This window comes from Ambystoma mexicanum, chromosome 8, assembly GCF_040938575.1.
Source record: "Ambystoma mexicanum isolate Mex_15411 chromosome 8, UKY_AmexF1_1, whole genome shotgun sequence".
In the NCBI taxonomy this organism is placed as follows: domain Eukaryota; kingdom Metazoa; phylum Chordata; class Amphibia; order Caudata; family Ambystomatidae; genus Ambystoma; species Ambystoma mexicanum.
The window spans coordinates 355,186,899-355,214,434 of record NC_090929.1 but is presented as its reverse complement, the minus strand read 5'-3'; the positions used below and the strand labels follow the sequence as shown (position 1 = coordinate 355,214,434).

The following is a 27,536-nucleotide window of genomic DNA, read 5'->3' as shown; positions in this document are numbered from 1 at the left end:
TTTCTCTTTACAGCACCTTTCCTTCCATTTCTGTGGACCCCCAAGCTTGTTGATTTTATTTTTGTATCTGATCTGCTCTTTTTTCAGTTCAGTGAAGCCTTAACCTTCACTACACAGGCTTTTGCTCATTTGTCATGGGGAAACCTACATGTCCTTCAGGCTGTCAGTAATAGGAAACATCGTTTCCCTTAGTCTTGTTACTTTACTACTTTTGTTAACTTGCTATCACCTTCGGTAACTTTTATCATTGTACACTGCATCTTACAATGCAGTACAATGGGGTACACTTTTGCCCTAGACTAACACTCAGAGGATTTTTAGTTACTCTAGGTGTGGCCGGAGCAGATACATTTTGCAATTTTTTGGTGTATTTTGTTTTAGCCTTACCGCGTTTGGCTACTAACTGTGGCTAGTGATCAAACATGGCCATGCCACAAGGTTTTTCGCTTGTCCTTTGGCCATCCTGTCTTTAACTCTTCTTCCTGGCATGTCTGGTCCCAATCCACAAATTGGTGTCCATGTGTCTGAGTGGTATGCATGAGTTTTGCTGCCAGTGGTTCTGATTGGACCACTGCTGGGGTGTGTGTGTGTGTGTGTGTGGGCCCAATCTGTCATTGGCTAGTTGGAGTTTCCGCTCTTAGCTAGCTTTTGGGATAAGAGGAGGACCCCTGCACCCACTCTAGAGAGATCCTCGAAGAAACTGAAGGAGCCAAGAATCCTGTCCAGCTGCAAGACCCGCGAGGATACCGGAGACCCATTGGAAGAAGGCCTGGCGACTAACTTCTGCTGCTGCCCTGGGAGAGCCTTGCTTGTGGAAGATCTCCAGCAGTCCTGCAAAAGAATTGCCACCCTTGGAGTAGAGGGAACATCCATTCTCGAATTCCGCTTGGAGTCTTATGAAGAAGAGCCTTTGGAAGTGCCCCTGGACCCCCCAGTGGCTGACCAACTCTGAGTTTGGACTACCGTGCTGCAGACATCACCGTTCCTAGATGAGACCTGGAACTTTGGAGGTCAGGGGAGGAGAAGTGGGTCTTCAGCTTGTCATGTAAGACTTACAGCAGCAAAACGTCGTGGTCCTAGCATCAAGGGGAGGCGAAGTCTGACCGCGGCAAGTGAATCCCTTTGCGTTGCCGTGCATCGGTGGCCGGCATCCGAAACTACTGACCTGCGTCCAGTCCTGTCCTGAGAGGGGCCCTGCATCTAGTTCCTTTGCATTTTTCAACTGGAAGACCTTGCATCAGCCTTAGTTGCAGACTGGAGAATTGCTCAAACCTGCAACCCCTGGCGATCAAGGGCCGAGGCTGATGGCGGGAAAAGCGCACCGGACCCTCTTCAGTAGACCTTCCAAGTCCCATGAAGAATCTGATTATGGGGGTGAGTTGTAGCGACATTTACCTGAAATCCTAAATCCCTTTTTTAAGTTTTGATGACTTTTATAACTCTTGTAATAGTTTGAGTTTGCCATTGCTTGTTCACACACGCTCTCTGAAAGTTGGAAGCAAGTTTCTTAGTCAGATTAACTTGTCCCCGAAAACTTGGAACTGATCATTGATCCCCAGAGGCCCCACCTTCATTTTTTACCGCTTGACAAAACTGCATGGAACTTTGCTGAACCTTTGGGCACAAGGCCCCATAGATCTTAGGGATGGACTTCTGAACTTTGGATTTCTTCTCTGTGGACTTGTAGTGCTAGACCACTTGTGTATAGGCGTGTTATAAATGCCATATCATATCATAATATATATCATAGTACTAATCAGTACCTTCCTTTTTCAGGAGTTTGATATGTATTTTTCCCTACTCTTGTGATTGTATATATGCATCTATTATTTAGTGTTGTGTGATAGTACTACCTGTTAGTAGTCATTTCTCTCTGTTATATGGCCATAAGTAAATAAGTATTTTTTATACCTGTTTGTCTAAGTGTGTTCCTTGACTGTTTCTCACTGTGTGTGCTCATTGTAGACCCCTTATAAGCTCACCAACTCTTGAGATTTAGACTAGACCACTCGCCTTGCTACTTTTAACTGATTTGGCTACAGCTTCCAGAGTTGTACCTGTCCCAATACTAGGTTGGCCTTCTATACATCTGTCCACCAGGCCAGAGTATAGAAAAGCAGTCCTAACACAAAGTAATACACCATGATCACGTGCATCCATGTCTCCAGTGGCCAAGCCCTTACTGGAATTTGCCTTAAAGGTCTTTTCTTCCTCTGAGATGGGAATCTATTGGGACTGTAGTGTGACTGAATACATGGAAAATGGTGAGATGAGTGTATGGTGGAAGCCATTAAGATGATTACAATGACAATCTTTCAGTTTATCGAGTTTCATCATCTATGCAGAAAGCTAGCCTCTGTGTTTGAATGTTTCTCCTGCTTTTCACTTTAGGCCAAAGTTGCTGAGGATTTGGCAGCCGCTACAGCTCAGGTGTCTCGCCTACAGCTTGAGCTAACGGGTCACCAGAAGAAGGAGATGGAATTACGGTCGCAACTCACAAATACCCAGCAGGACGCGGATAATCGAGGGAAACAACTTTGCTTGCTACAGACCCAGCTAACAGGTAAGATGTTGACTGCTTGAATGGGAGGGAATTCTCTTGTACCCTTGGTACTGATAATATCTTGTATGTCATGTTAAGTTAATATATACTGTGCACCGCTATTTTCATGATCTCCAGGCGTCGTCGTGGCTCTGTAATGTGAATAGAGTTGGATTTTTTTTGGGCGAGGACCGGGATAAGAAGGTGATGTGCTCCTCTGTTTATGCATGTAGAACCAGGAGTAACTGCCCTTTCTGGCAATGCTATCTTTTGTACACTGGATGTTTCTTTCCAGTGGGTGTTTTCCAGTGATTGTGTTTGGTGTTGGAAGCTGTTTGGGTGTGACAGATGGTTTGAGAGTGAAGTGCGGTTTGTTTGTTTCAAACGGGATAGTTTGGTAGTCATCTAGGAGTGCAATGGGGGAGTGTGGTAGAGAAGGGAAATTGTTAGTAGGTTTTTTGGTTGTCTCTGGATATTGTCCTGGATTGGCCTAGGCATCGGCGTGCAGATTCTGGGTATGGTTTGCGTATTGTAGGCAGTTGAGGTGGGTTCCCGGTAAGTAGAGCGGTGTGTAGAACTTATTGATCCGTTTTTTTATATGCTAATACCACTCAGTATTCTTCTGTTTGTAACTCATGGAATTACTGTTTACATAGTTTCAGGTGGTATGCACATTTGTATTCTTCAAAAAGTTCAGTTCTTGCGAGTTCCGTGCAGAAAACCGATAATTCGTAGACCTGAATCTTGCATGTTGTCAGAAAATTCTGGGGAGCAGAGGCAGACACTAATGTCTAGCCATGGCAAAGCATTATGACTGAGCAGTAAAGCTTGGACGTAGGAGAGTAGTGAAGGGTTCATTTAAGGACACAGAGCACTCTTAATATCACAAGTTAGTCAGAATGTATGAATTTCCATTTATTTATTTAAGCCTTGGACAACTCTGGTCAATGAGAAACCACTGGTATGTAAATCTCTAAACAGACACTACTATTATATACACACATTCACTTTTGTGTTGCTGTGGCTACAGAGCACTAACACTTTACTTTTAAACACAGTAACATCTGCAATAGAATACTGAAGCAAAGCAAGTAAAAAAAAGACAATGTAAGTAATAAATCAGTTTGAGAATTACTATGTAAAACAAGACTTTAAAAACTATACACAACCTTATAATTATAAGGTTCTACAATTTAAAAAGTCCTTCCCTTGCTACAACAGATGTAGCCTACTGCTCTTAGTCACCAAGTACCAATAGAACCCTTTGCAGGAGGCTAGAAGTCTTTAAAGTAGTCTGAACAAGTGGTGGCAAAGCCAACGGGTAGTTTTTAGTTTTAAAGTTGAATAAATGAAGTAAGTTCTTTAACCCTTTCCCAATCACATCACCTTAGGGGAAAGTCCGTAACCAAAACCCCATCGATCAGTCAGGCAAGGGAGAGGTAGGGCATTTTTGTCATCTTGCTGTGAGAGGATTGCTCCTATTCAAGTGTCAGAGGCATCCATTTGTACTATAAAGGTTCTCAGTCCAGGTGCCCTAAGAACAGGGCCTGGTACATGTTAGAGAGAATTCTCATAAATGTGCTAATTCCCTTCACCTTAGAGACCCGCAGCAACTGTGCTGGATTTTGAGGACTTGATTTTTTTACCTGGAAAGAGTGTGAGACTTTTTCCCCATTCTTTTATGTATTTTGATGTGCGTTTTACATTTGTGTTCTTTGATTATGGAGTTTTAGATGACTCCATAGACATCCTCTTTTCATGTGTGTTACAAAGCACCTTCAGCGCTTTAGACTTCCCAAAGGTTTAAATACCTTCTCTGGGATAAACTACTGTTTCCCAGGGAATGTAAAGTGAAATTGACTTTAGTAGTCTTTCCAAATTCATAGACCCAGCACACACCATCTTACAATGGAGTGCTGGAGGGGTTACATAGTATCCCCTCTGTCTAAATACTCAGTCAAATGCTACCCTTTCCTATCGAAAAGGCTGCTGGCAGTAGTTTTACAACAAACTACCATGATTTTTCCCGACCGCGAACACCGGTAGCTAAAAATCACGGGAGCAATGTCTTTCAAGATGGCGTTTTGAGCCCCTTTGTTTAAACGGGTCCCGGTCTTCTTTTTTCGCCGTTTCTTTTTGGAAAGGTCCTTCTAGTGTTTGTCTCTGCGTGCCAAACCACGTTTGGTCCCTTTGTTCGTGTGCCTTTGGCGCGCTTCAGGACTGAAGACCGCGTCTGAGTGTCTGGGGTGGGCATGAGGGAGGTGCCCGAAACTCCATGTGCTTAGTCTCCTAGGAGACCCAAATGCACTCTCGCATGATTGGCTGGCTGACTGTCCGGCAAGGACAGCCACCCTGCTGGGAGAGTGACTGCTAGGCTGGAATGAAAGGGAGAAAACTGTTTAAAAGACGAGTCTCCAGGACTGGAAGGCAGAGTCGACCACTGGAACACAAGAACCGAAGACGAGCTGGAAGAGGACGGCTGCTGCAACCCCTGGTCTGTTGGTTTTCCCGGTGAAGCCCTGCTGCAGGACCGAATTGCCAAACTCCGTTCGACAGAGAAGCTCCTTCAAGGACGGCTTCTTCCTTTGTGTTGGTGGGACCAATCAACTCGTAAGACACCTCGATACCATTCTCAAGGCTGGTTAGGATTAACCAGGGAGAGGGACACCAGTTTGTGTTCCTGAATCTAAAGCTACTGGAACTGAAGTGACTCCATCTTGGTTGCTTTCTTCAAAGATCCCGTGCTGCAGGAGTCCCCCAACGTCCTCCCTCTTGTCCCCACAACTGAGGCTCAGGAACAGCGACATCTGCAGGAACTGCCAGGAACCGCGACTTCAGCAACTTTTGTTTTCTTCATACAAAGGTACTGTGCCAACCCGATTGAGAGAACGCCACTCTCGCGGTGAACGTTCGTGAAACTTTCCCAACTTGCAGGCCTAATCAGCTTGTGACCCGACACATGTTTCTTTTTCGCCTAAACTACTTCTAAGAACTTTCGGCAAAGACTTTACCGTTTGATACCAGAACTGCTCTTTCCTATCCAGAACACTAGCCCATTGACTTTGGCCTGGCCTATTGACTTGAATTGAACTCTTATGGTGAACTGAAACTATTTTCACTGCCTAGAAAGTATATGTGATCTATTCTACTTACTTTTGTCCTTTTTGCTCACTGCTAAGTAACTGAACTGCCATGTGGCTCCTATTTCAGGGGAGCTCAAACTGTCTCAAAAGCTTACAGGTTTGTATTGAAGTGTATGGGTATATAATATTAAGTTGCCTTCTTCTAATTAAATGTTTTCTAAATTATTGTGTAATAAATTACTAAGTGTTTTTACCAAGAAACCTTGAGTAGAAGTGTCTACTTGATTGAAAGTCCTCTGTGTAACTACTTGTACTGCTCACATTCACTCTTGAGATAAGCCTGGCTGCTTAGCTCGCTACCAAATACGGTGTGGTACAGACTTATACCATAGGTTGGTTTGGCTAACACCTGTAGTCCTAATTGTGTGTAGTGATCCCAGAGGGTACTGCATGCAATTCTGCCTAACAGTACAATGAATCATGTGAATGCAATGAAGCCCTGAATAATCCTCTCACACTCCTTAGACCAAGAGAACGTTTTATATTTATTTGGAGTGGTGAGAGCGGTCAAAGCAGCAGCTATGGTGCCATAGTCTGCCATAACACTCTAGCAACATCCAGTGAGGCCAAGAAACATGCGTTTGGATTGGTGGTGGTGGTGGTGGGCAAGTTTCGGAGTCTTTTAACACCTGTACCTTACTGGATAGAGGATGACTCTTACCCCCAACAACCTCTTGCCCAAGTGAATGTTCCTGATCCTTGACCAGTTTGGCATTTGGTGGCTTTATGATCAAGTGGGCCAGTTGAAGGGCATGGAATATTATCTGGAGGCGTCTCGTATCCTTTTCCAATGTAGAACTGAAAACTGCAGTATCTAGGTATGCTGTGTAGAACCCTCATCAAGCCGATTCAGGACATGGTTGACCAGCCTTTTGATTGTAGAAGGTGCATTTCTTATAATCCATAGGGCATTTCCCTGAACTGGTAAAGACCCTCAGGTGTATATAATGTCTTCTACTTGACATTTTCATTAATAGTTATTTGCCAGTACACAGAAGGAAGGTCAAACGTGCTTACGTACTTGGCAGTACCAAGCTTGTCCACCAAGTCTTCAGTTTGTGGTAAGTGGTGGGAATCTTTATGTGCATTTGTCTGTATTGTTCTATACGTCTGTAAATCGCTCCATTGCTTCTCGAAAATAGGTCCGCACTCAATAATCCACGTAGGACGTCAAATCAGAACCACTGGGCTGGATCATGGACTACTTAAGGTCTCTATCACTACAAGTCACGTCTTGCTGACCTCAGACTTTATGCAGATTTTCACTTTAACACACACAGTGCACTCTTAATAATACAAGTTGAGCAGAATGTATAAAAGTGCAGTTATCTATTGAGTCTTTGGCAAACTCTTAGCAATTAAAAACCACAGATAAGTAAAAAACAAAAACATCCACTACTACTATATAAACATATTCACCTTGGTTTGCTCTGCTAAGGAGCACCATCACTTTACTTTTACATTACAGTTAAATAAACTATAGAGTAGTAAAGCATGTGAATAAAAAGAACCATGTTAGCGACCAACATTTGGAGAAATAATATTTTGACAATTAAGGTGTTAGAAACACCCTACAGCGCCTTATAAAACAAGGCACTATAAAAATGGCCCTAGAGTCACAGGCCTCAATGCAGTTATCTTCAGTAAGTTAGGAATCCTTTTAAGAGCCTTAACAAGAGTTGAAGACAACAGACAGCTTGTAAGTGTTCCAAAGTAAGATAACTATTTAAGAAATGTTCGTAGCAGACCCTCTCCCAATCAACTCCTTTGGTGAGCCTAGGGTAGGATACTTGACCAGAATACCACTGTTCAGTCAGGCAAGGGACAGGTAGGACAAGGACAATTATGCCTGTTAAACCCTATGTAAACTGGAAAGGACGTCGGACTAGTTATGGTTACTCAACCCTTGTAGTCTGATTTACTCAGTGACTAGTGTACTTGTCAGTCTGAAAAAACCAAACCCCTAACCGTCGTGTTGCCCCTCCCGCCCTTTTGGGCATGCATGCTCTCCGGTCTTCAGACAATCTTTGACAATCTCCTAGGGGGTTATGGATCACTATACCCCCCCTTGACTGCATTCGTATCAGGCCCTATGTGCACTGTGGTTACTTACACAAATAACAAATAACATTAAGACACACAGAAAACACAAATGGCCTCATTACGACCCCGGCGGTAAGTAATGGACATTACCGGCATGGCGCAACTAACGTGTCCGTGCTGGCCTGAAACCATTAAAAGCGGTACATTACGACCTCTCGGGCACGAGCATTGCGCCATGCCGGTAATGTAATCTGCGCCATGCCGTTAACGTCCCAAAAACGGCAGCTACCGGCATCGTATGCCGTGAAAGCTGCACCACCGCCACCCTACCCACCGATATTAGCGATCACCGCAAATAGCGGTGACCGCTATTAGCGGTGACTGTAAAGAAGCGGATCCGGAAGTTACACCATCGCACCGGAACGGGAAAGAGCAAGGCGGCCATCTTTAAAAACACAATCCATTGAAATCCTCCACAACCAGTGCACATCTGACCCTAAAACCCTCCACAAACCTTCACCCACATCCACCCATCGTCAGAATGCCAAAAGTTGTCAAAAAATCTTGCGATCGGCTGCGGCAGAGGCGCTTCAGTAGGGAAGAGCTCACCATGCTGGCGGAAACCCTACAGGAAAACGCGGACATTGTATTCTCCACTGAAATGACCAGACCTGCAGTAGCACGGAAGAAGGCCATATGGGACCTAGTCACACAGCGGGTCAGTGCAGTAGGAACAACACCCCGCACCACAAAACAGTGCCGGAAAAGGTGGGACGACCTCCGGCTCCGTGTAAGGAGCATACTGTCTGCCAACAGAAACCTGGGCATGGCAACTGGTGGAGGAGCAGACTCACCGATAAAAATGGAGCCGTGGGAGGAGATATGTGCCACAACCATTGGCATCGAGAGCATCGAGGGGGTCGGTGAAATGGAGAGAGGAGCCCCGACATCAGGTGACGCAGGTAGGTGCCTCAAATGAAGCCATGCTAAACTTCCTGAAGTCCAGTTTCATGGGAAGCAAAATGTTGCCTAATAGGGTTAACACAACACATCAGCAGAAGACTGCCAACCGGCATCATTGACCTACACCCTGTACGCATGCAGTATGCACACTCTCACTGTAGGCACCCACATTCCTGCATGCTTCTCCCACCCAAAAGGGAGACAACCTGTATGTCACTGCCTCCAAAGTGCACCATCTAGTCATCAAAATCATGGCAGTCATCACAATGCCTGCTCAATGTCCGCAGACCCATCAATAACACTTTCCCTCCTTTGCTCCACCACAGGCTCCCATTCGGACCTTAGCGAGGACGAGACTGGCACCACACCTGCCAAGAAGGCCAGGCCCGAGGCAACACCACACCAACCCTTCACCTCTGCTGGACAAAAAAAAAACCCACAGCAGCCAAAATCGACTGCCACAACACAGGGCAGGGCAACGATAAGCACCAAGGCAAGCAGAATGGTACCACCAGCAACAGACATCCAACAACTGGTGGCCACTGAAGGGACTGTGTCAGCAGGAAGCAGTACGATTGGGAAGACTGCTGCCATTGCAGCTTGCTCGGATAGTGATGTGGGGAATGATGATGATGATGTCATAGAATGTCCCCCCACTGGCCACCCTCATTCCCCCTACCTGTCCCCATGTAGCCTGCATGCTGATAGCACACAGGGCCAATCCCCTGATGACTCCTGGCCAGCCACTCCATGCCCAGTGGAAGGTGTGGAGAAAGGGAGTAGCCCAATGAACGCGCCAATGGCATCATCCAATGCCCAAAAATACCAAGTCGCTGGACCAAATCTTAACAAGGAAACACCAACTGTCCTCACTCCTCACTCAGCATGTGACCGAATGTGGAGGTGCAAGTGCTGACATGCAAAAATGTGCCGAGACTGTGAAGGCAGCCATACAATCCTCCACCAAGGACATCTGTGCCGAACTTGCCGCGGTGCGGCACGTGCTCTCGGAGCTTGTACAGACAATGAGGGACATGCGTCCTAGTGAGCAGCCGAGTACCTCCTCCGCTGCCAGTTCTGCTCCAAGCAGCCCCGTCCGCAGGTCGGCCAGGAACCTGCGGAGTACAGGCAGGGGTGCCCCGGGGGCCGGCAGAGGGGGCTGCCAATAGAGGCTGCCCAGTGGAACAATTCCACATTAGGCACTTCAACACAGGCATCCACGCACTTTTGCGGGGAGTTGAGGGGGGAGTGGGTGTGTTGGGGAGTTGAGGGGGGAGTGGGTGTGTTGGGGAGTTGAGGAGGGGGAGTGGGTGTGTTAATTGAATTCACATTTACAATACAATTTTTGCTTGATCACTGTTAGGGAGAATTCTCTGTTTAGGCTGAATTTCCTAACCTAGTGAGTCCCCCAGCAGCTTTGCTGGATTTTTGGGGTTTATTTTTTCTCCTGCCAAGAGTGAGACTCTTTTACCCTCACTCTTGGGCATGATTTGAGTGTGTTTCTTTGAATCTAGAAGTGTTTAATGGGCTATGGGGTCTTTTACTCCATAGGGCTTCAAGTGTTTTTGTGATGTGTGTTACACAGCACCCTCAGTGCAGTGACACAGGGGTGTCATAGTGACCCCCCAGTATAGGCTCCATACCCTGGGACTGACTACTGTCTCCCAGGGCATGTAAAGTCACCATTGACTTTACTAGTCTTAAATTCTGAACAGAACCAGTACAAACCATCATATTGTGGACGTACTGGCTGGGGCAATTCAATTGTTAGTCGAGGGGGCACGTCTCCGTCCCCCCTGATCGAGTTTTGGCTGGTGGCAGTGGATACTACTTTTTATATTCAACCGCAAATATTTTCCTATGGGATTTCCTATTGTTTTAGTCTGCTATCTTTATTTAAATATTTACGGTAGCCTCGAACATACCGCCGGTTTATTTAATTAATATTAATTCTCCGGTTGGTATTTTTTGCCAAAACTTGATTCTAAAATGGCGTTTGTGTTCTCTTCTGTGACTCCAACCCAAGTCGAGCCCTTTGTTCCACTTTTTGGCGGGCTTCTCCACAGAAGCCTCCAAAAGTGGTGCCACTCTGTCTGGGTACCACAGGGAGTGTGGGAGGGGGTTTAGGCACCCTGGACTGCGTTACCGTGGTAACTCAAGTCGCACTCTTGTGTGATTGGCCCAAGTGGTGAGCCGGCCGGCTCACCACTTAGCATGTTTGAGTGACAGCTAGGCTGAGTGAATGGGGGTTTTCTGCATAAAAGCAGGGCTTTGGGGACTGGAACTTCAGAAGTCGCCACAGGACCTAAGAATCCGACGAGGGAGAAGCTGAGCCGACCTGCCACGACACCACCACCGGTGGAGCCCTGCTGGACCGTCTCACCACTTTTCCCAACGACAGAGGAGATCTCCCGGCGGAGAGTCTTCTTCCTTTGACTGGTGGGGATAACCAGTTTCACCGTCTTTTCGCCTTCCCGACGTACCTCGTGGCCGCCTTACCTGTGCCAAGCACCCCGGCAACCGGGATACCACGTTTTACCACGACCGCGAACGAAGGTACCACCTTAACCGGAAAACTCTGCGGCTGGTTTCTTCCCTGGTAGTGCAACGACCTTCATCTTTCCTCCAAGTCGAGATCTTCTCTTCCCCTGGACGACGACGTGACTTGCACCCACTGCCAGGAACAACTGCCACCGCTGGAGGATCCTTCCCACTTAAGGTACCGTGTCCCGCCCGGCTTCCCTTGCTACCGACTGTACGGGGTAGATTTAGCCCCCGGCTTTCGAACCTGGGTTAGCCTGAGACACCCTGGCTAAACTTTCCTAAGCCTCTCTAAACTCTTTTTGAACTCTCTGCAAGACTTTCTAAGCCTAGAGTAACTGTGTGATCTTGGGCGCATTTGTGCTCTGCTCTCTCTAAGAGTGGGCCCAGCCTTTGGACTTTGACTCACCAGTGACTTTTTGCTCTTCTGCCTTGCTAACAGTGTTCCTGAACCTTAGAGTGGTGTACCTTTCCATATTCTGTCTTTTTCCCTCCCTTTCTCACAAACTTATTGGAGTGCCATCTAGTTAAGCGCTCACCTCTGTATGAAAATAAGTGGTGTTACTGTGACTTATCCGATAAGGAAAAAGGGGTGTACATATTACAATAGTACTGTGTTTAGAATAATTTACAACAAGAGTGCTGGAGTGTTTCAAACCGTGTGTTTGTAAATAAATAATTATATACTTTGATACCAAAGCTCTGGTCAGTGTTTGCTTGTATTATTGTATCTGAGTGCCTATTGTGTATACTTTGCATACTGTCTCACTCTTCTTGAGGGAAGTCTGACTGCTCAGCCACAGCTACCAGGTAAATCTGGGTGGTGCAGACTGCTAACAAGTGGGTTTACTGCCAACACCTGTAGTCTTAAATCTTTTGCAGTGTTCCCTAAGGGAACTGCACAGGTTTCTGCCTAACAATCACAAATCACATGTGTGGACATTGCTCATTGCGTATGTGTGCTTTATTGGTGAACAGTCCACAGTGTGCATATCCCAGACACACACAGTGCCCCAATTGCCATCTCCATGTGACACCCCCCATCCGTGTGTGCTAGAAACATTGGTTGATCAGAGTCTGACGCATGTCATGTCCCTCCTGTGCATCGCTGCCTCCCTGAGGTGCTGCCCCATCCCCACCCTCCTCATCGTCAGGTGGTTGCAGTTCAGCGTCAGGGGGCAGGAGCACATTCCGTCTGATGCACATATTGTGTAGCATGACACATGCCATGACGATCTTTGCCACCTTCTCATGGCGGTACAGGAGTGCCCCACGAGACCTGCTGAGGCAGCGAAACCGTGCCTTCAATAGGCCAAATGCCTGCTCAATCACCACACGGGTTCGTGTATGTGCACGATTGAAGTCCTCCTCGTGCTGGTTCTGTGGGTTCCGGACTGGTGTAAGGAGCCACCTCTTCAGGGGATAGCCTGCATCACCTGTATGTGGGAAACAATGTATGTGTCAGTCATGACATCAAATCTCAAATCATGACGTGCCACCATGGCATGCATTCAACTCTTACTTTGTACCACTTTTACATGCACAAATGGATTCACACTATGTGACCGGTATATGTGTATTCCTCTCATGGACTGTTTTGCATGCTATCAACCAATGTATGCAGGGGGGTCCAGTGTCTTGTGAGTACCCATCCACTGTGTTCATTCATGGCGTTTGTTTTAGTGACCTGGCAGGTGTCCTGTGATATCAACGCTCTCATCATGGCAACATTGCTGTCAGCCTCATGATGACCCCACTGAGCACTACTAATGTTGATAGGCAAATCTTTTGGGCCTCGGTGTCTGTGTAGTGGTGTATTGATGTTTTTGTCTGTCATGTGCCTCCTTTGTGCGCAGTTATGGGGGACTGGCCTTTCAGTTGATGGTGTTTGGTGCCATGTATTGGCTGAAGTCATTGCATGTAGGTGCATTTAGTTGAGGTCAATGTGGTCCGAATCGGTACAATGCACTTGCAGATGGTTGTGTCATGGTTGGGACACACCTTCATTCACATGGTAGGGCTGCTTACATCGGGCATTATGTGTACAGGTGTCAGTTGACGTTTGGGCTGCTTTAGGGTATGAGCTGGCTCCATTGCCTCTGGTACTCACAGCCAGGTAAAGTATGCATCATCCCCCACCCCCCCCCCCATTTCAGCCAGGTAAAGTATGCATCATCCCCCCCCACCCCTCTTTCAGCTTGGTAAAGTATGCATTGGTACGTCAATCACCTACCCACTTCACATTTCCATGGCCATGACATGAGACTCACCGAGTAGCCAGGATCTTGGCCCTGCATGTCGCTCCATGTAGCGTGGTATTGTGGAATTACGCAGGACCATTGAATCATGGGTTGATCCGGGGAATCGGGCACAACAATGTGTGATGATCCTGTTGGAGTCACATACCATTTGCACTTTGATTGAGTGAAATAGTTTACAGTTGCGGTACGCTACCTCCATGGCATGCGGGACCACCAATTCCACATGGGTGCAGTCGATGGCACCAATGCAACCAGTTATGCCGGCTAGTGCATGGAAACCCACTTTGGTGTTTGCAATCTCCTGGGCAGACCGTGGTAAGGAAATGTGGTCGTCTGTGTGCTTGAGGAGGTCATAGAGCACTTGGATCAGCCTACGTGAGAAAAATGGTTGTGAAATGCCATGCAAGTGCCCCCACTGTGTGCTGGTAGGTGCCTGTGGCCAGGAAGTGGAGCACGGACACTACCTTCAGTAGGGGGGGGGTGGCGGTGGGTGTTTCTATCATGTCAACGATGGTGGTGATGGTGTCCCGGTCCAAACGTTACAAGGTATGGATCTGCTCAGCGGTGAGGTTGAATGGACTGGCTCGGATGCGTGGGATTGGGGGCTGCCTGCGTGGTGGCACTGGCTGTGCTGGTGGGGCTTGCTGGCCCTGCCTTGCCCTCCTTCTCCTCCTGCGTCTCCTCTGTGCTGCCTGTTGTTGTTGTAGTTGTAGCACTTGCATTGCAATTGGGTCCTCCAGCCCCAACATTGCTAGTCGTATTGGAATCATTGTGGAGTGTGACTGGGTGGTGGAAGGGGTGGGGTGTGCTCTTTTTGTACTTGGTGAGTCTGTATTGCCTCCACCTGTGCTGATTCTGTGCACCTGTGGCAGCTGGGAACACTGCACATGGCCATTTACGGTTGGTTCGCGATGGCGGAATTAGCTTGCGCGATGCCGGTACTTACGGCGTGGAAGGTTGCGTGCGCGCGAGCTTGGTGCTGTTAGCAGCACCATTAACTACGATGCCGCTAATTGCACTTTTACGGGTCATGATCGGACCTAGCGGTAAGCGATGCCGGTAATCATTTACCGGCATCGTTTTTCACTTACCGCCGGTGTCGTAATGAGGCCCAAAGAATCGATTCAATTTATAACAATGGGATACATTTATTTATATACACACAGCTAAGCATAATGCATAACAATGCAGGCAGTTCTAATGCTATGTCTAATTTGCACCTTTTGTACTTCTGGTGCAAAGCTACCATGCAGTATCTATAAGCCTTTCAGGTTCCTAATGTAAGCCTCGGCTGCAAATGTCTAATGTGTGGTTCTAATGCAATCTAATGCAAGCGCCAATCATCCATCACCTTCATGGGCAAATCCACACCATCAATCCACACTCACTCTAGACAATCCCCTGTCTGGTTTTACCCTTGACCCCTTATGTGAGTGTCTGTCCTAATCAATCAATTTAGTGTAGGCCATAACCATACTTCCCATTCTGGGACTGCCAACTGCCAAGCTCTCTCTCTGCCTCATCGATCTCATCAAGGCCCATCAGTCTGCTGCACCAAGCACCATCTCCAGCCAACTCGCTCTCTGTGGCTCTCCTGATCTCTCTGGCCAACTCTCGATCTCTCGTGCAGTCCCCTCTCGTGCAGACTCCTCTCGTGCAGACTAACTCCAGCCAATTCTAGCCTCCTTGGTTATAGTCTTCCATGACGCACCATATTTCTATAATTACTTGCATTCTAAGAATGTCTCTTTCGGCGTATAGCAAAATGCCTGCCTGTCTGTGTTTGCGTGTTCCTTGCACGGCATGTCCTGTCACTTCGTGTGCTGTCAGCGTGACCTCATATCCCTCAGCCTTGGCCTTCTGAGTCTGTTGATTCCATCTATTCACTGTTCATACCCATTCTCTCCTTCACTGTAGGCACTCTCTGCATTACAAAAATGCTCTTAGGCCCTGTCTCTCTCATGCAAAAAGCACTCCCTCCATCTCTCCATGTCACTCCCTTGGCGCAGCCCCCACCTTTGCAGTCTCTCCGCGAAGCACACCAGCCAAGCTGATAAGCTTCCCTCTCGGACAAGGGTTCATGTTATCTATGTATGTCTGCCAATGTTTACGAACAGTGTACCATAACATTTCTCCGCACTGAGCCCAGTGTCTTTCTCCATCAGCAAATGGATTCAAATGCCAGCCTAATGCTTTCTAGCGTTTACGATTTCTCTCACAATACAAGCACTACATAATGCAGACTTATTCTAAGTGACTCAACGTACATACATACATACATACATAGATGACAGTCTCTTCATGTGTCTCTACAAAGCATAACAATGGGTACTCTAAATGTCTCTACGTGCATTTCCAATATGACAGTGTGTGTGGTGTGCAAGCAATGCATTTTCTCTCTCAGTTTAAGCGCTATATCTAATGCAAACATAGATGAACAGCAAATCATGGTGAGTATATGTTGTCTCTAAAACACTACATGGCACCTCAAATATGTGCAAGTGCAAGTGTCATTCTATTTCAAATGGCAAAGTGCAAAGTGGCAGCATGTTTCTCTCCTAATGGCAAGCAAAATATGCAAACATATTGTCACTCACCGGATGCCTACTCCCGGAGGAACTCAAGACGGCCCGGACCTGATTTGATTGTAGAACCCCGGTTAGACCTAAACCGGGGTCTCCTCTCTGTTGAGGGAATAAACTCTTTTCAATGATATGCCCTCCCCACCGTTAGGTAACAGTCAAGGAGGCCGATCACTTAAAAGAGCGGATAGCACACCCGCTAAGATCACCAACTGCAAAAGAAAAGTAACACTGTTCAGTTGTATAATAATAGTACAGACGAATTAGATCTTTATGAAGGTATAGATATACCTGAGCTATGGTGATGATTATTTTCTGACAACCCCTACCCCGATACCTAAAAGGAAGAACAACCCTGTAACTAGCAGATCACTAGAGGATGATGGGCATTCTTTGAGATAAAGAAAAAGGAATGTAGAGAAGGGAAGTTCTTACCAGTGGAATTAATTAAGAAGTCACTAATAAGTCCAACAACGAATAGGATAAAATAAAAAAATGGGAAGGTTAGTAAAGGGACTATCCAGACGAAACGAGGGAGGCACTCGAGTCGGGATGGTGCACGATGATGCAAAGCGTCCCGGAGTGCACTTGTATTGGACGTCTTCCTCGAGAAATAAGAACAGAGTAGACAGAGTGTCCACGGAATCCTTAAGCAGGGGATGTAACAGTCTTCTCACAAGGCAGGGTGCGGGGAGTAGGTAACGTGCAACTGGTAATTGTAATAAAAGCAAATACTGTGCAGTCTGGCAACTTTAAAGTAGAAAATGAAAGAGCAAGAAATACTGGCGGTAATCATTCAAGGCAGTCTGCTAGGCGTGCAGGGGTCCGGTACACAGAAGAATAACCCAAAACAAAGGGCAGTTTGATGCAGTCCGTTTAAACGTGCAGGGGTCCGGTACACAGAAGAATGAACCAAAACAAAGGGCAGTTTGATGCAGTCCGTTTAAACATGCAGGGGTCCGGTACACAGAAGAATGAACCAAAACAAAGGGCAGTTCGATGCAGTCCGTTTAAACGTGCAGGAATCTGGTACACAAGCAGTAAGGTCAAGCCAAGGGAAATCCGAAAGGCAGTCCGTTAGGAGAAAAGAAGGTCGGAACCAGAAGTAGGCAAGACGAAACTTCAGTAACAAAATGGAAACAACTTCAATAGGAAGCAGCGTTCGGCTCGTCTTGCCGTGCAATGAAGGATTCAGAAAGAGGCTTCGGTTTCCCATTGGCGGTATCCAGGAATGGAGCGGGAATGCTGGGACATGTAGTCCTTTTAGTATTGCAGCCAGTAACAGCTGCAGAAATAGCCCGTTTCCACGGCACTTTCCACTGCCTATAGAATGGTGCTGAAAAGCGCCGGATTCTATTTCCTAGATGAAAACCAGGTCCAACAGATGGATTACGCCGTGTCCGGCGTGTTAACCCTTTTAATCCTCGGGATACCGCAGAGCCCTGAACCGTAACACATATCAATCTATAAGCAAATCTGCAAATGCATACAAAGGTGGCAGTCTAATATTGGATAGTGTCTACTTCAGCAATGTACTATGGATAGCTAAACAGAATGCAATAATGGAATAGCAATAATGGAATGATTCCATAGCAAAGTGTAACAATGTAGGCAATGGTAATTCTAATGATTCTCTAACAGTGAGTCTAATAATGGTTCTCTACAGATAGTCTTATGATTTCTAATAATAACAATTCCAGGCTTCTCATTTCACCCAATTCCACATATTAGCTACTGAAATTGCTTGGCTCCTTTTTCTCAAACCTTGGTTTCTTTGGAGGAGGTCCAAGAGGCTTGGGTGCAGAGGTCACTTTCGGAGTTAGGTTTTTGGGTCCAGTTAGTTCACGGTTCTGTGCTCCAATGGATCGTTTCTGGACACTGGACAGTTCTGCTAGACTGAAGAAAGGACTACCACTCGGAGGCAACAACCTCAGAGGACCCCCAGGACACAATGCATGTGGCGATCAACAATGGCCACTCTAAAGAAATGGTGGAAGTTGACCCTTGTAGAGAGAACAGAGCAACTACTATTATGCACCTCTTCATGGTTTAGAGCTGCAGCTGCAGGGGGATGCTTCTTGTTTCATAGGTCGAAGATCTGCAGAGTCCCAAGGCTCAACATGTGACTGATGGAACAAGATAACCCAGTTTGAAGCTGTTGAGCCCACAAAATGGTTTCAGGACACACCCACAGGCTTCCAAGGCAGGATCCTTAAGCACGGGTTGAGAATGGTTGTTACCACTGGTCCAGGGGTTGAAGCAACGATGACTGCTTTCAGGAGATCTGCAAAGAAGGGCTTTGCTGGGAGAGTTCAATAAAGTGCTGCTGGCAGGCTTCAAACAAAAGGTTCCAGATCTTCAGCAGAATCCCCCTCTTCTTAGGGGTCTTGGCTCCAACGTTAATATGAAGAATGGCTGCAGGGGCACGCCTTTTATTCAGGATTCGCACTGGAGTTGCACCAAAGCCCATCAGTAGTAAAGATCTGCAACATTCATACTGCTAGGGGCTGTTCAGTCCTGGACAGCCTCTGGCCAACACATTTACCAAGCAACAGACGCCCTTTTGCATGGATGTGGTCTGTGCTCCTCTGCAACATATTCCTCACCTGACATGTGCCAAGTACGTTTCTCTTCAAAACGTACTCGTGGAAGTATTGAAAGAATTCAGGTAAACAATAGTAGACATATTCTCGAAGGCGGCACCCTCCGCCCTTTCAAAGAAACATTCTAAAAAGATGAAACCCACTGCGTTTTCGACGACCGGTATGGACTTCGACAAGTCATCGACCCATGTGCCCAAGAACCCGGGTAAGAAGACATCAGAAAAAGCTACCAGCACAGTGTCGACATCGACTGCTGGACCTTCTTTGTCGAAAACATATCAACACGCTCATTAAACGTGGCTTAGAACTCGAAGGAGCCCTTGATGTCGATGTACGCACCTCATCTGCATACAGAGTTTAAGTCATTGCAGTCTATCTACGAGGATGATGCCCCATTCGAATTTGAACCCTTTAAGGCATCTAAAATCCCTGAGTAATCTCAGAGAAGTCCCGATGAACTGGAATCTAATCCAAGAGATGCCAGTAGACTCGACACCTCTCCAGAGGAAGAGTTTGAGCAGCTTTATGCCCATTCACACCCTAATGCTGCTTATAAAAAAAGTAATGAACAAGGTCCTTGACTGTTTAGGGTGGGGTTGCCCTTCTAAACATTTAAATGAATATTATCTCACCGATATTTTAGACAAGGGTCCTCCCAAAGACCCTTTTTTGCCATTAGAGCGATCCCCTACTTAAGGTGTGAAAGAAGCAAGCAACAGCATTGGCGATCCATAGGGACTAAAATACAAGCCTTCCTCACTGGATCCAGAATTCCTCTCTAGATATTCAACACGATAAACATCTTGTTGTCCAGGCTGCTACTTCAACGTCATATAAATAACCTATCATATCCTATCAATGTCTGCAGCATATCCTTCCCTTCCACCAAATAGGGATGATAAGAAATGTGATGGCTTAGCAAAAATGGTATACTCCTACGTCCCCTTTACTCCATACTTGTGGGACATTCAGGCCTTTTCTCTGCGCGGTCAGGCCTGGATGCACTAGCATCACCGGGAATGTTTTCTTTTTATTCCCTTTGTCCTTCCTTCCTGCTCCGATTCCACAGTCATCTAGTCCTCCGTCTATGCTGGATGCTCTGGGATTCGTGTCCTGTTCTTCCTTCATGCAAATGTCGTTTCATGAGGGCGGATCCCCACACTCTTTGCTTAGTGTCTAGGCCAGGAACATTGCTGGGACTCGTGCTTCTATTAGGATTCCCTCTCCGTCCAGGCACTCCACCATCAGCTTCTGAGGTGGGAGGAGTTGTTTCAACACGTTTCTCCACTGCATTTTCAGCTCTTCATGGAAGAAACGTGCAGTAAGTTCTTTACTTTTTAGGGCGCCCCGGCCAGGAGACTCCTTCCCGGGGTCTTCCAGGAGCGGGAGATGCTTGAGTAGCTCGGTCACCAGGGGTTCCCCTGAGGTTCCCCACAAGGGGCCTAATGGGCGACTGGCAACCATCCTCATTGTGTTCATGGGGGTATGCCCCTCACAAGCGGCCTCTGCCTACTCCAGCGCCTAGACCTTCTTCTGAGGATGCGTTTTTTGGGGAGTTTCAGACGCTCATGCACTCTGATCCCATGAGGGTGTATTTTAAAGGTCATTTCAGTGAAATGTTCCCTGAACCTCTGTCCCGGCTGTTCCTACGGAGGTCCCAGTGGTGCCATCTCCTCCACCTCTTCCTGCCGGACCTCCTCCATCACGGCCTCCTCCTGCCTCTGTTTTCTCCCATAGAGAAGACACCGGCTGCACAGGATAACACTTTAAAACCTGAGGCGGTACGCGCAGTGGAACAGTCTTCTGTCCTGCTTTGCTGGATGAGCCTCAAGCGGATCAGGACAGCAATGAACAGCCCTGCTTTGTTAGAGCATTCCATGACTGGATCCTGGATATGATGGCCCTGCTTGTTCCAGTACCCGAGGGCCCCCCTCCACAGAAGGGGTTCTTTCTGGAGCCTTTACTCTTTCACCTTAGGAGCGCACCAGCCTGTTCCTCCAGAAGGACATCTTGACTGAGGCCAGTAAGCTCTGGGATAAACCCCATACCGGGCTTCATCTCAACAAGAGGATTGACGCTCGATACAAGCTTCACGCCTCGGAAGAGATAGCCTTATCGGCTTGTCCGCTCCCTACAGCAACCATTTCAGCGCTCCAAATTCATCAAGCGAAAGCCAAGCTCATCCTGGCAGCAGCCAATCTGAGGCTGTGGAAGGAGCTAGCGGATTTCCAGGAATGTATTCCTGTGGATAGGTTAGACAACTTTAAAGCCGGTCTGTCGGACGCCAAAGTGGTGGCACAGGATTTACTGGAAGCTGCGGCACATCACGTAGATACCTCCGCTCGGGGTCTTATGGTCGGGGGGGCATCTCCGAACCAAACGTGGCTACATGCAATGAAGTTCTCAAAGGAAGTACAAGACAAAGTACCGGACCTTCCTTTGATGGCGAAGAATTATTCCATTCCTCCACATATAAAGAACTCACAAAGACCAAGGCGAGTACCCAAACCGGCAAATCTTTCAGTCCTGGCAAAAGCTCCAGCTAAGTCCCCTTATACACAGAGGTCAGGGTCCCAGACACGGTCCTTCTCTGGATTCAGGGGTTTTTGAGGATCGCTGTGCACACCAAACTGAAGCTCCGGTTGGTGGGCCCCGCCGAAAGCAACAACGGCAAGGTGGTCGATTTTTCTCTCGCCCATCAGCCTCCTCTCCAGGGGCAGGTAGTCTCCCTGCCAACAAATATTCCAAATGATATTTTTTGTCGGTCACACGAGACTCCGGTGGGAGAAGGAATCTCATCTTATCTGGAGGCGTGGCAGACCAACACTGAAGACTGGTGGGTTTTGTCCATCGCTCGGGCGGGCTTCCGCTTGCCCCAACCCCACCCATCAACCCTCCCTTGCAGCAGATTGGGTCGATCTCCCTCTGAGCCGAGATAGAGAAACTTCTGGACCTCGGAGCGGTGGAAACTGTTCCTCTCAGGGAGCAAAGGGAGGGCTTCTACTCCCGTCTGTTCAGTGCCAAAACCCAACCAGCCCGGCCTGCACACTATCCCCAATCTTTCCCAGTTCAATCTTTTTCTTCCCCAAGAGAAATTCAAGATGATCACGCCTTGCCAAACAAAGTCATCCCTTCATAAGGGCGATTGGCTCAGTGTAGTGGACCTTCAGGACACATACATGCACATCCTGATATGGAGTCCGCATCGGAAATATCTGCAGATCTCCCTGGGGAGAGGAACACTTCCAGTTCTGTGTGCTCCTTTTTGGTCGCAGCTCTGCGAGGCGCACCGGAGACCCCTCAGAGGGCCCCTGCAGCAGGCTGGTACGCTCACCTGGTCTCTGCGGAGGCGTTGGGGCACGGTTGCAGCCCTCCCTGAACTTGAATCACCCCCTTCAGGCCTCTCCCTCAGTAGAAAAGCTGTGAGCTGTGGTACGTGGCGATACTGCTCCTGCGTGGAGATAAGTGTGTGAGTGCGCCAATCTGTGATTGTTGTACCTCTCAAACCCTTCACCACAAAGTACGGTTTCGGTGAGCATACGCCGGCCCATAAAGCTCACCTGTGAATTATGGAAGATAAGCTCTCCTTCCTGCTACTTCTGGCAGGGGCGCGTCGAATGGGATCTAGTTCCTTCACTGATCCCTAATAAGGATTAGTCCAGTCCAGCTGCGACTATGCTTCTCCTTATGATTGGTAAGTCTTTCTTGAGCTCTTGTAATGCTGTTCGTTCTGTTTAATGTCTTTATATTTTGCTCGTATTTATGCCCGCAATAATGTCTCTTCTGTGTTCTTCCCTTAGATGGAAATGTGGCCTCAATGCAGCTGCGAGAGGCGGCCGGATGGAAGATGGATGCTACCGCAATGCTTGACAGCAGGTAAGTGGTGGTTTAAGGAAAAGCACAAAGTATGGTGAAGTGCAACTTTAAAGTGACTGTTTTTTTGATGTCTAACCTTGTCTTTGTTTTGTCTTGCAGGTGCTGCTGTCGACAATTGAGCGTGTCGTGCTGCGGTGCCAAGATGAAGATTTCGGCGTTCCGGAAAGTGTAAAGATGAATACTTGGTTCACCGAAGAGATGTACAGGTAAGAACAGCTTCCCTCAGTTGCTAAGTATGCTGGAAGGAAGCAGGATTTTCAAAGGTAAGTCTGACCTCGAGCGACGGTGAGCGTTACGCTGCTTGCAAGTGCAGAATAATGCGAAGCATCTGTCTTGAGGATCGGGGCAGCTTGTATAGATGAGATTGTGGGCGCGGCCATTGGAGCCGGCTTACCAGCCACAACCTGCCACTCCTAGAGAGTGAGCATGTGGGAAGGCAATCCATTAGCAGCCACACCCAAGAATACACTTGGGGCTGCTTAATGGATGGAATGTTCAAGGTTAATGCATCCTGCTTAATGGATGGAATGTTCAGGGTTAATGCATCTGAAGTGCTATGACCATAATAAAAGCTTTTTGGTGTTAAATGGATGTTCTGGTTTACTTTTGTTCATGAGCCTGGCGCCTTTGGCGCCAGGACAGTTTCCACTCAGGTCTGTGCATGCAACCCCTGCATGCCTGTGCCCCTGACTTCATGACCATGACACAGGCCTGCAGAAACCGGATCTTCTTCCGAGGTTCCCTGTTTGGGGGCTAAGGTTGGGCACAGTTCTTCTGTTGCTCTGGATACCAGGGTTCACCCTGAGGCTTCCGTATCTGGAGCTAACTGCACCGAGTCTCGGCTCGAGGCCCTACTCGAGTTGTCTATACGTTGTAGAGGATGTCCCAAGCACGACCCGCACTCCAACCGTACATTTCGAAGTACCAGGAACGTTCACACCGAAATATGTGACGTATGACGAACAAATAAACCAGCAAAGTGCCGCATTGGGGCTCTGTCCAGTACCTATCAGAAGAACAGCACCTGTTGAAGTACCGACACCTAAGAAAACTTCAACAGTAAGGTACCCATTGAGAAAACCCTATCGACAAATGAAACAGAAGGAAGATTGTCAGAATGCAATGCCTGAAGAAGCCGAGAAAGTCCTAAAGGAAGACGAATGGTGACATCACACAAACCCAGACTGACTCGCATATAGAAGATATGACGACCTGCGAATTACAAAAAGAGATGAAACACCATGGATAAGGGACATCATGAACCTAAAGTGAAATAACGATGTCAAATGTATGACGCCTATACCATAAACACGATGAAGATATTCGGCCAGTTTACACGTGTACATATGCTTGGAACCGCAAGAAAGCTAAGAAAATTGTGCAGCTTGCTATGCTTAGCGCCACCTATACATATCTAACTCAAATAGAGCAATTTATATAAGTATACTTCCACTATGCACAGAATCTACCAAAGGTTACTAAAGGTCTCAGGAAAGGAGCCCTCAGCACGTAACTCGAAAACTAAAGACAGAGAGAAACTCAGACGCATGCAAATCGTGCCAAAAAAGCCAAGGTCGTATCGGCTGAAATAGACCAACAGTAGACACAATTAATGAAGCAAAGAACAGAGTATCCTGTTCAGAGTGGTCAAGATAAGCTGCAGAAGGCAGGTGCTGGGCAAAACTAAAATCAAATACACGAATTGCATTGAGAATGAGCTGATTTCACAGTGTCTGAATCTCATGACCAGCCAAGCGAGAAGAAATTGAACTTTCACACCTACGTGTGGCTGAGTGTGCCATGCACAAGATATCTGAACTTTTCCAGACAGAGATGTAGTCTCGAGGCCAACCACAAAGAAATAATTAACACATGACCACAGAGGTGATGATTGTAGCAATAATTGGAGAGAGGCTGGGGCAGCAGGCGAGCACCCTGCACCTGGCCTACTATTCTGCATGCTGGTAAGATATTGGAAATGTATGGGTGGGGTTGGTGCCAACCCAATCATAGTGGACCAAGTAATCTAGGGTCCTATAGTTAGTTGAACCAATGAGACGTCGTACTTTTAGTGACGTCTACAGTAGGCATTTTGAAGGTAGGGCTTAGATGCCCCACCTGACAGTGTTTGTACAATCCCCTCACTCCGTTACCATAAACAGATATAGTACCTATATTAAAGTTACCTTCCTAGAACCAATATAATTGCATGCAACATTTTAAGCGTTACACGTCAGCGATGATGAGTTTTTAGTATAAATGATGTTTTTTATGAAGTAGGTTGGAGTTAGCGAGAAGGAAGATCAAGCAATAGCTGATGTTTATGAACTCCCCCATTTTTGTACTTGTCCTTAAATGGACTCCCTTTGTCAAACCATTGAGATGTCATTATTGATTTGATGCTAGAGTATTAATCTTCATCCCCATCCATCTTACTGGTGCTGCTACTCATCCTAAAGTGCTATTGGGCAACCCCCAGCTTTATGGGCCTGTTGGGGTCCTAGTGCACACTTGATAGCAGAGGATGGATTATTGATTAGATAAGACACCGGCAATATCACGAGACCTTTTGCCATCCGGCTAAGTAGACCGAGAAGCTCCCTGTAGACGGTGGTTAGTTAAGAACCCTGCAGGTCAAGGTCCTGAAGGAACCTGTTTTACCACAAACCCCTTCCCACTTCCACAAGCAGCCAATCGAGTGAACAGCAGGAGAGGTGGTGACGAAGGTGGTGATCCCGAGGATCCAGAGAGGAAAACATGCGAACGGTGAGTGAAAAAGACTGAACTCTTTGGCACAAAATTGCATGCCTTAGAACAAGTAAGGGAAGCTAACGGTGGGAGGCGGAACAAAAATAAAGTTAGAGATAGAGTAGAGTGTATATATATAAGGGAAGGAAATAGTGACTTGAGGGTGACCAAGCAATATATAGAGGATACCGGGAGGATACCCAAGCATAGAGGAGGATACCTGAGCAGAGAGAGGATATGCCCAAATACCTACGCTTTAATATAGCGGTTAGAAGAAGCCTGCATTCAAAGTCCTGAATAAAATAGGAGACCAAAGTGGTTAAAGTCGCTTTTGAAAGGGATGGGCTTACACTCCATGTCGGGGTAAATCATAGGGGCAGAGATCTGTGTAGCCGGCTGGAGTCTCTCTAGCCTGTCACGTCTGTCTTATGTTTTCTTTTCTCTCTTTTTTCTTTCTTCTCTCTCTAACGTCATAAAAAATAGCGCGAAAAGGTGAAGAGGCAAAATTAGTGCAGAAAAAATTGTCAAAGTACGCCATAGAAGGGGCAATGATAACTAGCGCAGACGGATCAAACATATAGCAGGTCAATAATCAACAGCAGGGTAATCAGGGCAGTCATGGGTTCTACCCCAGAGGGAGAGGCTTTCGAGGAAGAGGATGGCAGAGTAATCAGGGAGGCTTTCAAAACATGCAAAATGGCAATCAGGATATGTCCAATGGGCAAATAATCAGACCACCACCAATATGTTGGACCTGTGGGATGACAGGGCATCTAGCACTCACATGCAGAAGTCCAGGCATGGTGCAAAACGACCAAGGAACGAGAGCAGGTATGGTGAATCCACCTGTGTTTTTACAGCAAGGAGGAAATGGAGTTGCACAGAATCACACGGTGCAAATGCAAGCGCCGGCACTTACCTTGCACTTGGCACCAGCTGGCCCTATTGTTTATCTTGTATTCTACTAACCATGTACTGCACTTCCCCTCTCCCCTTCCCCTTTTCCCATTCCCCTCTACCCTTGCACTTGCGCGATCTGAATGACACCTGGCCCAGTACGATCGTTATCTGTCTCCCCTTGTTCCCCCCCCTGCCGCGTCGCGCCATGAAACACTTGTGTATAGGCGCGTTACAAATGCCATATCGTATCATATCATAGGAGCACAGTAAAGCTTGCAACCTCAGAACTTGATAAGTTTTCCACAGGGACAGTCCCAACAGTCGCCGATGCAACTGTCACAGACAACAAGTGCAGGACAGGCATTGAACTCTGGAATAAGAGCTAACACTGGTGATGGAGGAAGTCAATTCACACAGTATGGGACAAAGTTATATATGGACTAGGACAGCTCACTGGGAAATTTGATGTGTTCTATCCTATCAGTGACAACTAACCCATACGAGGAACCAAGGGTGGATGTCATTATGGGGGATAACGAATATTCCTTCCTTGTAGACACAGGTGCAAAACGCTCGTGTATACGTGAAGGCAACTTTTCTTGTCCGGCGATGCTATAAATACTCAGGTCTTCACAGGAGCAACAAGTTGTGTTCCTTTTACGAATGAACTGCCAGTCTCTGTAGGAGAATGTGATATGAATGTGCCACTGCTATATTCAAGACAAACCCCAGTAAAAATCTTGGGATGAGACCTAATGACAAAGTTAGACATGACAATCTCGTTTACGGAGAAGGGCATTGTATGTTCAACTCCAGGAATGCATTATTTGAACGTATGCAAGATGATTAGAGCATACACGGGACAAACAGCTGTGGGAGCTATCCCATTGGACCCAGAAATATTTGCTTATGGAGTAATGGCAGGGCTACCAGGCCTTGCATATTCGCTTATGGAGTAATGGCAGGGCTACCAGGCCTTGCAGGCAAAACCATGAGGACCCCAGATGAATTTCTATTTAGGCCAAGAATACCTATGCATGAGGAAAAGGGACAAGTATTTCCCTTGGCAATGCACACTGCTGTAGTGCGAGGGAAGATGGCACTGATCGATGATGAAGGCCGACAATGGTGCACAGTAATCGCCGTTGAGGAAGGATACAGATTGACTGATGTCACTGATGACTATCTGTTTGATGAACAAACAAGTGGGGAAGAAACAGTTGAGGTAAATCTCATCTTTTGGGTGAGGATGATCAAAAGAGAAGTGTCTCGGAGAATGATGCTGGCACAGAACCGTCCTGAATATTTTGATGACGACATGGCCCAGGTGCCTG

The 27,536-nt window shown here is 47.1% G+C and overlaps 1 protein-coding gene across 6 annotated transcripts in view; it reads left to right on the top strand.

Moving 5' to 3' along the window:
- Window positions 1–27,536, top strand: part of FKBP15 (FKBP prolyl isomerase family member 15) — a 2,419,492-nt gene that overhangs the window by 1,569,092 nt on the left and 822,864 nt on the right. For all 6 annotated transcript variants that reach the window (XM_069609812.1, XM_069609811.1, XM_069609809.1 and 3 more), the window contains one exon: window positions 2,392–2,563. In XM_069609812.1, coding sequence (XP_069465913.1) covers window positions 2,392–2,563 — 172 coding nt within the window. The remainder of the gene's footprint in view (window positions 1–2,391; window positions 2,564–27,536) is intronic.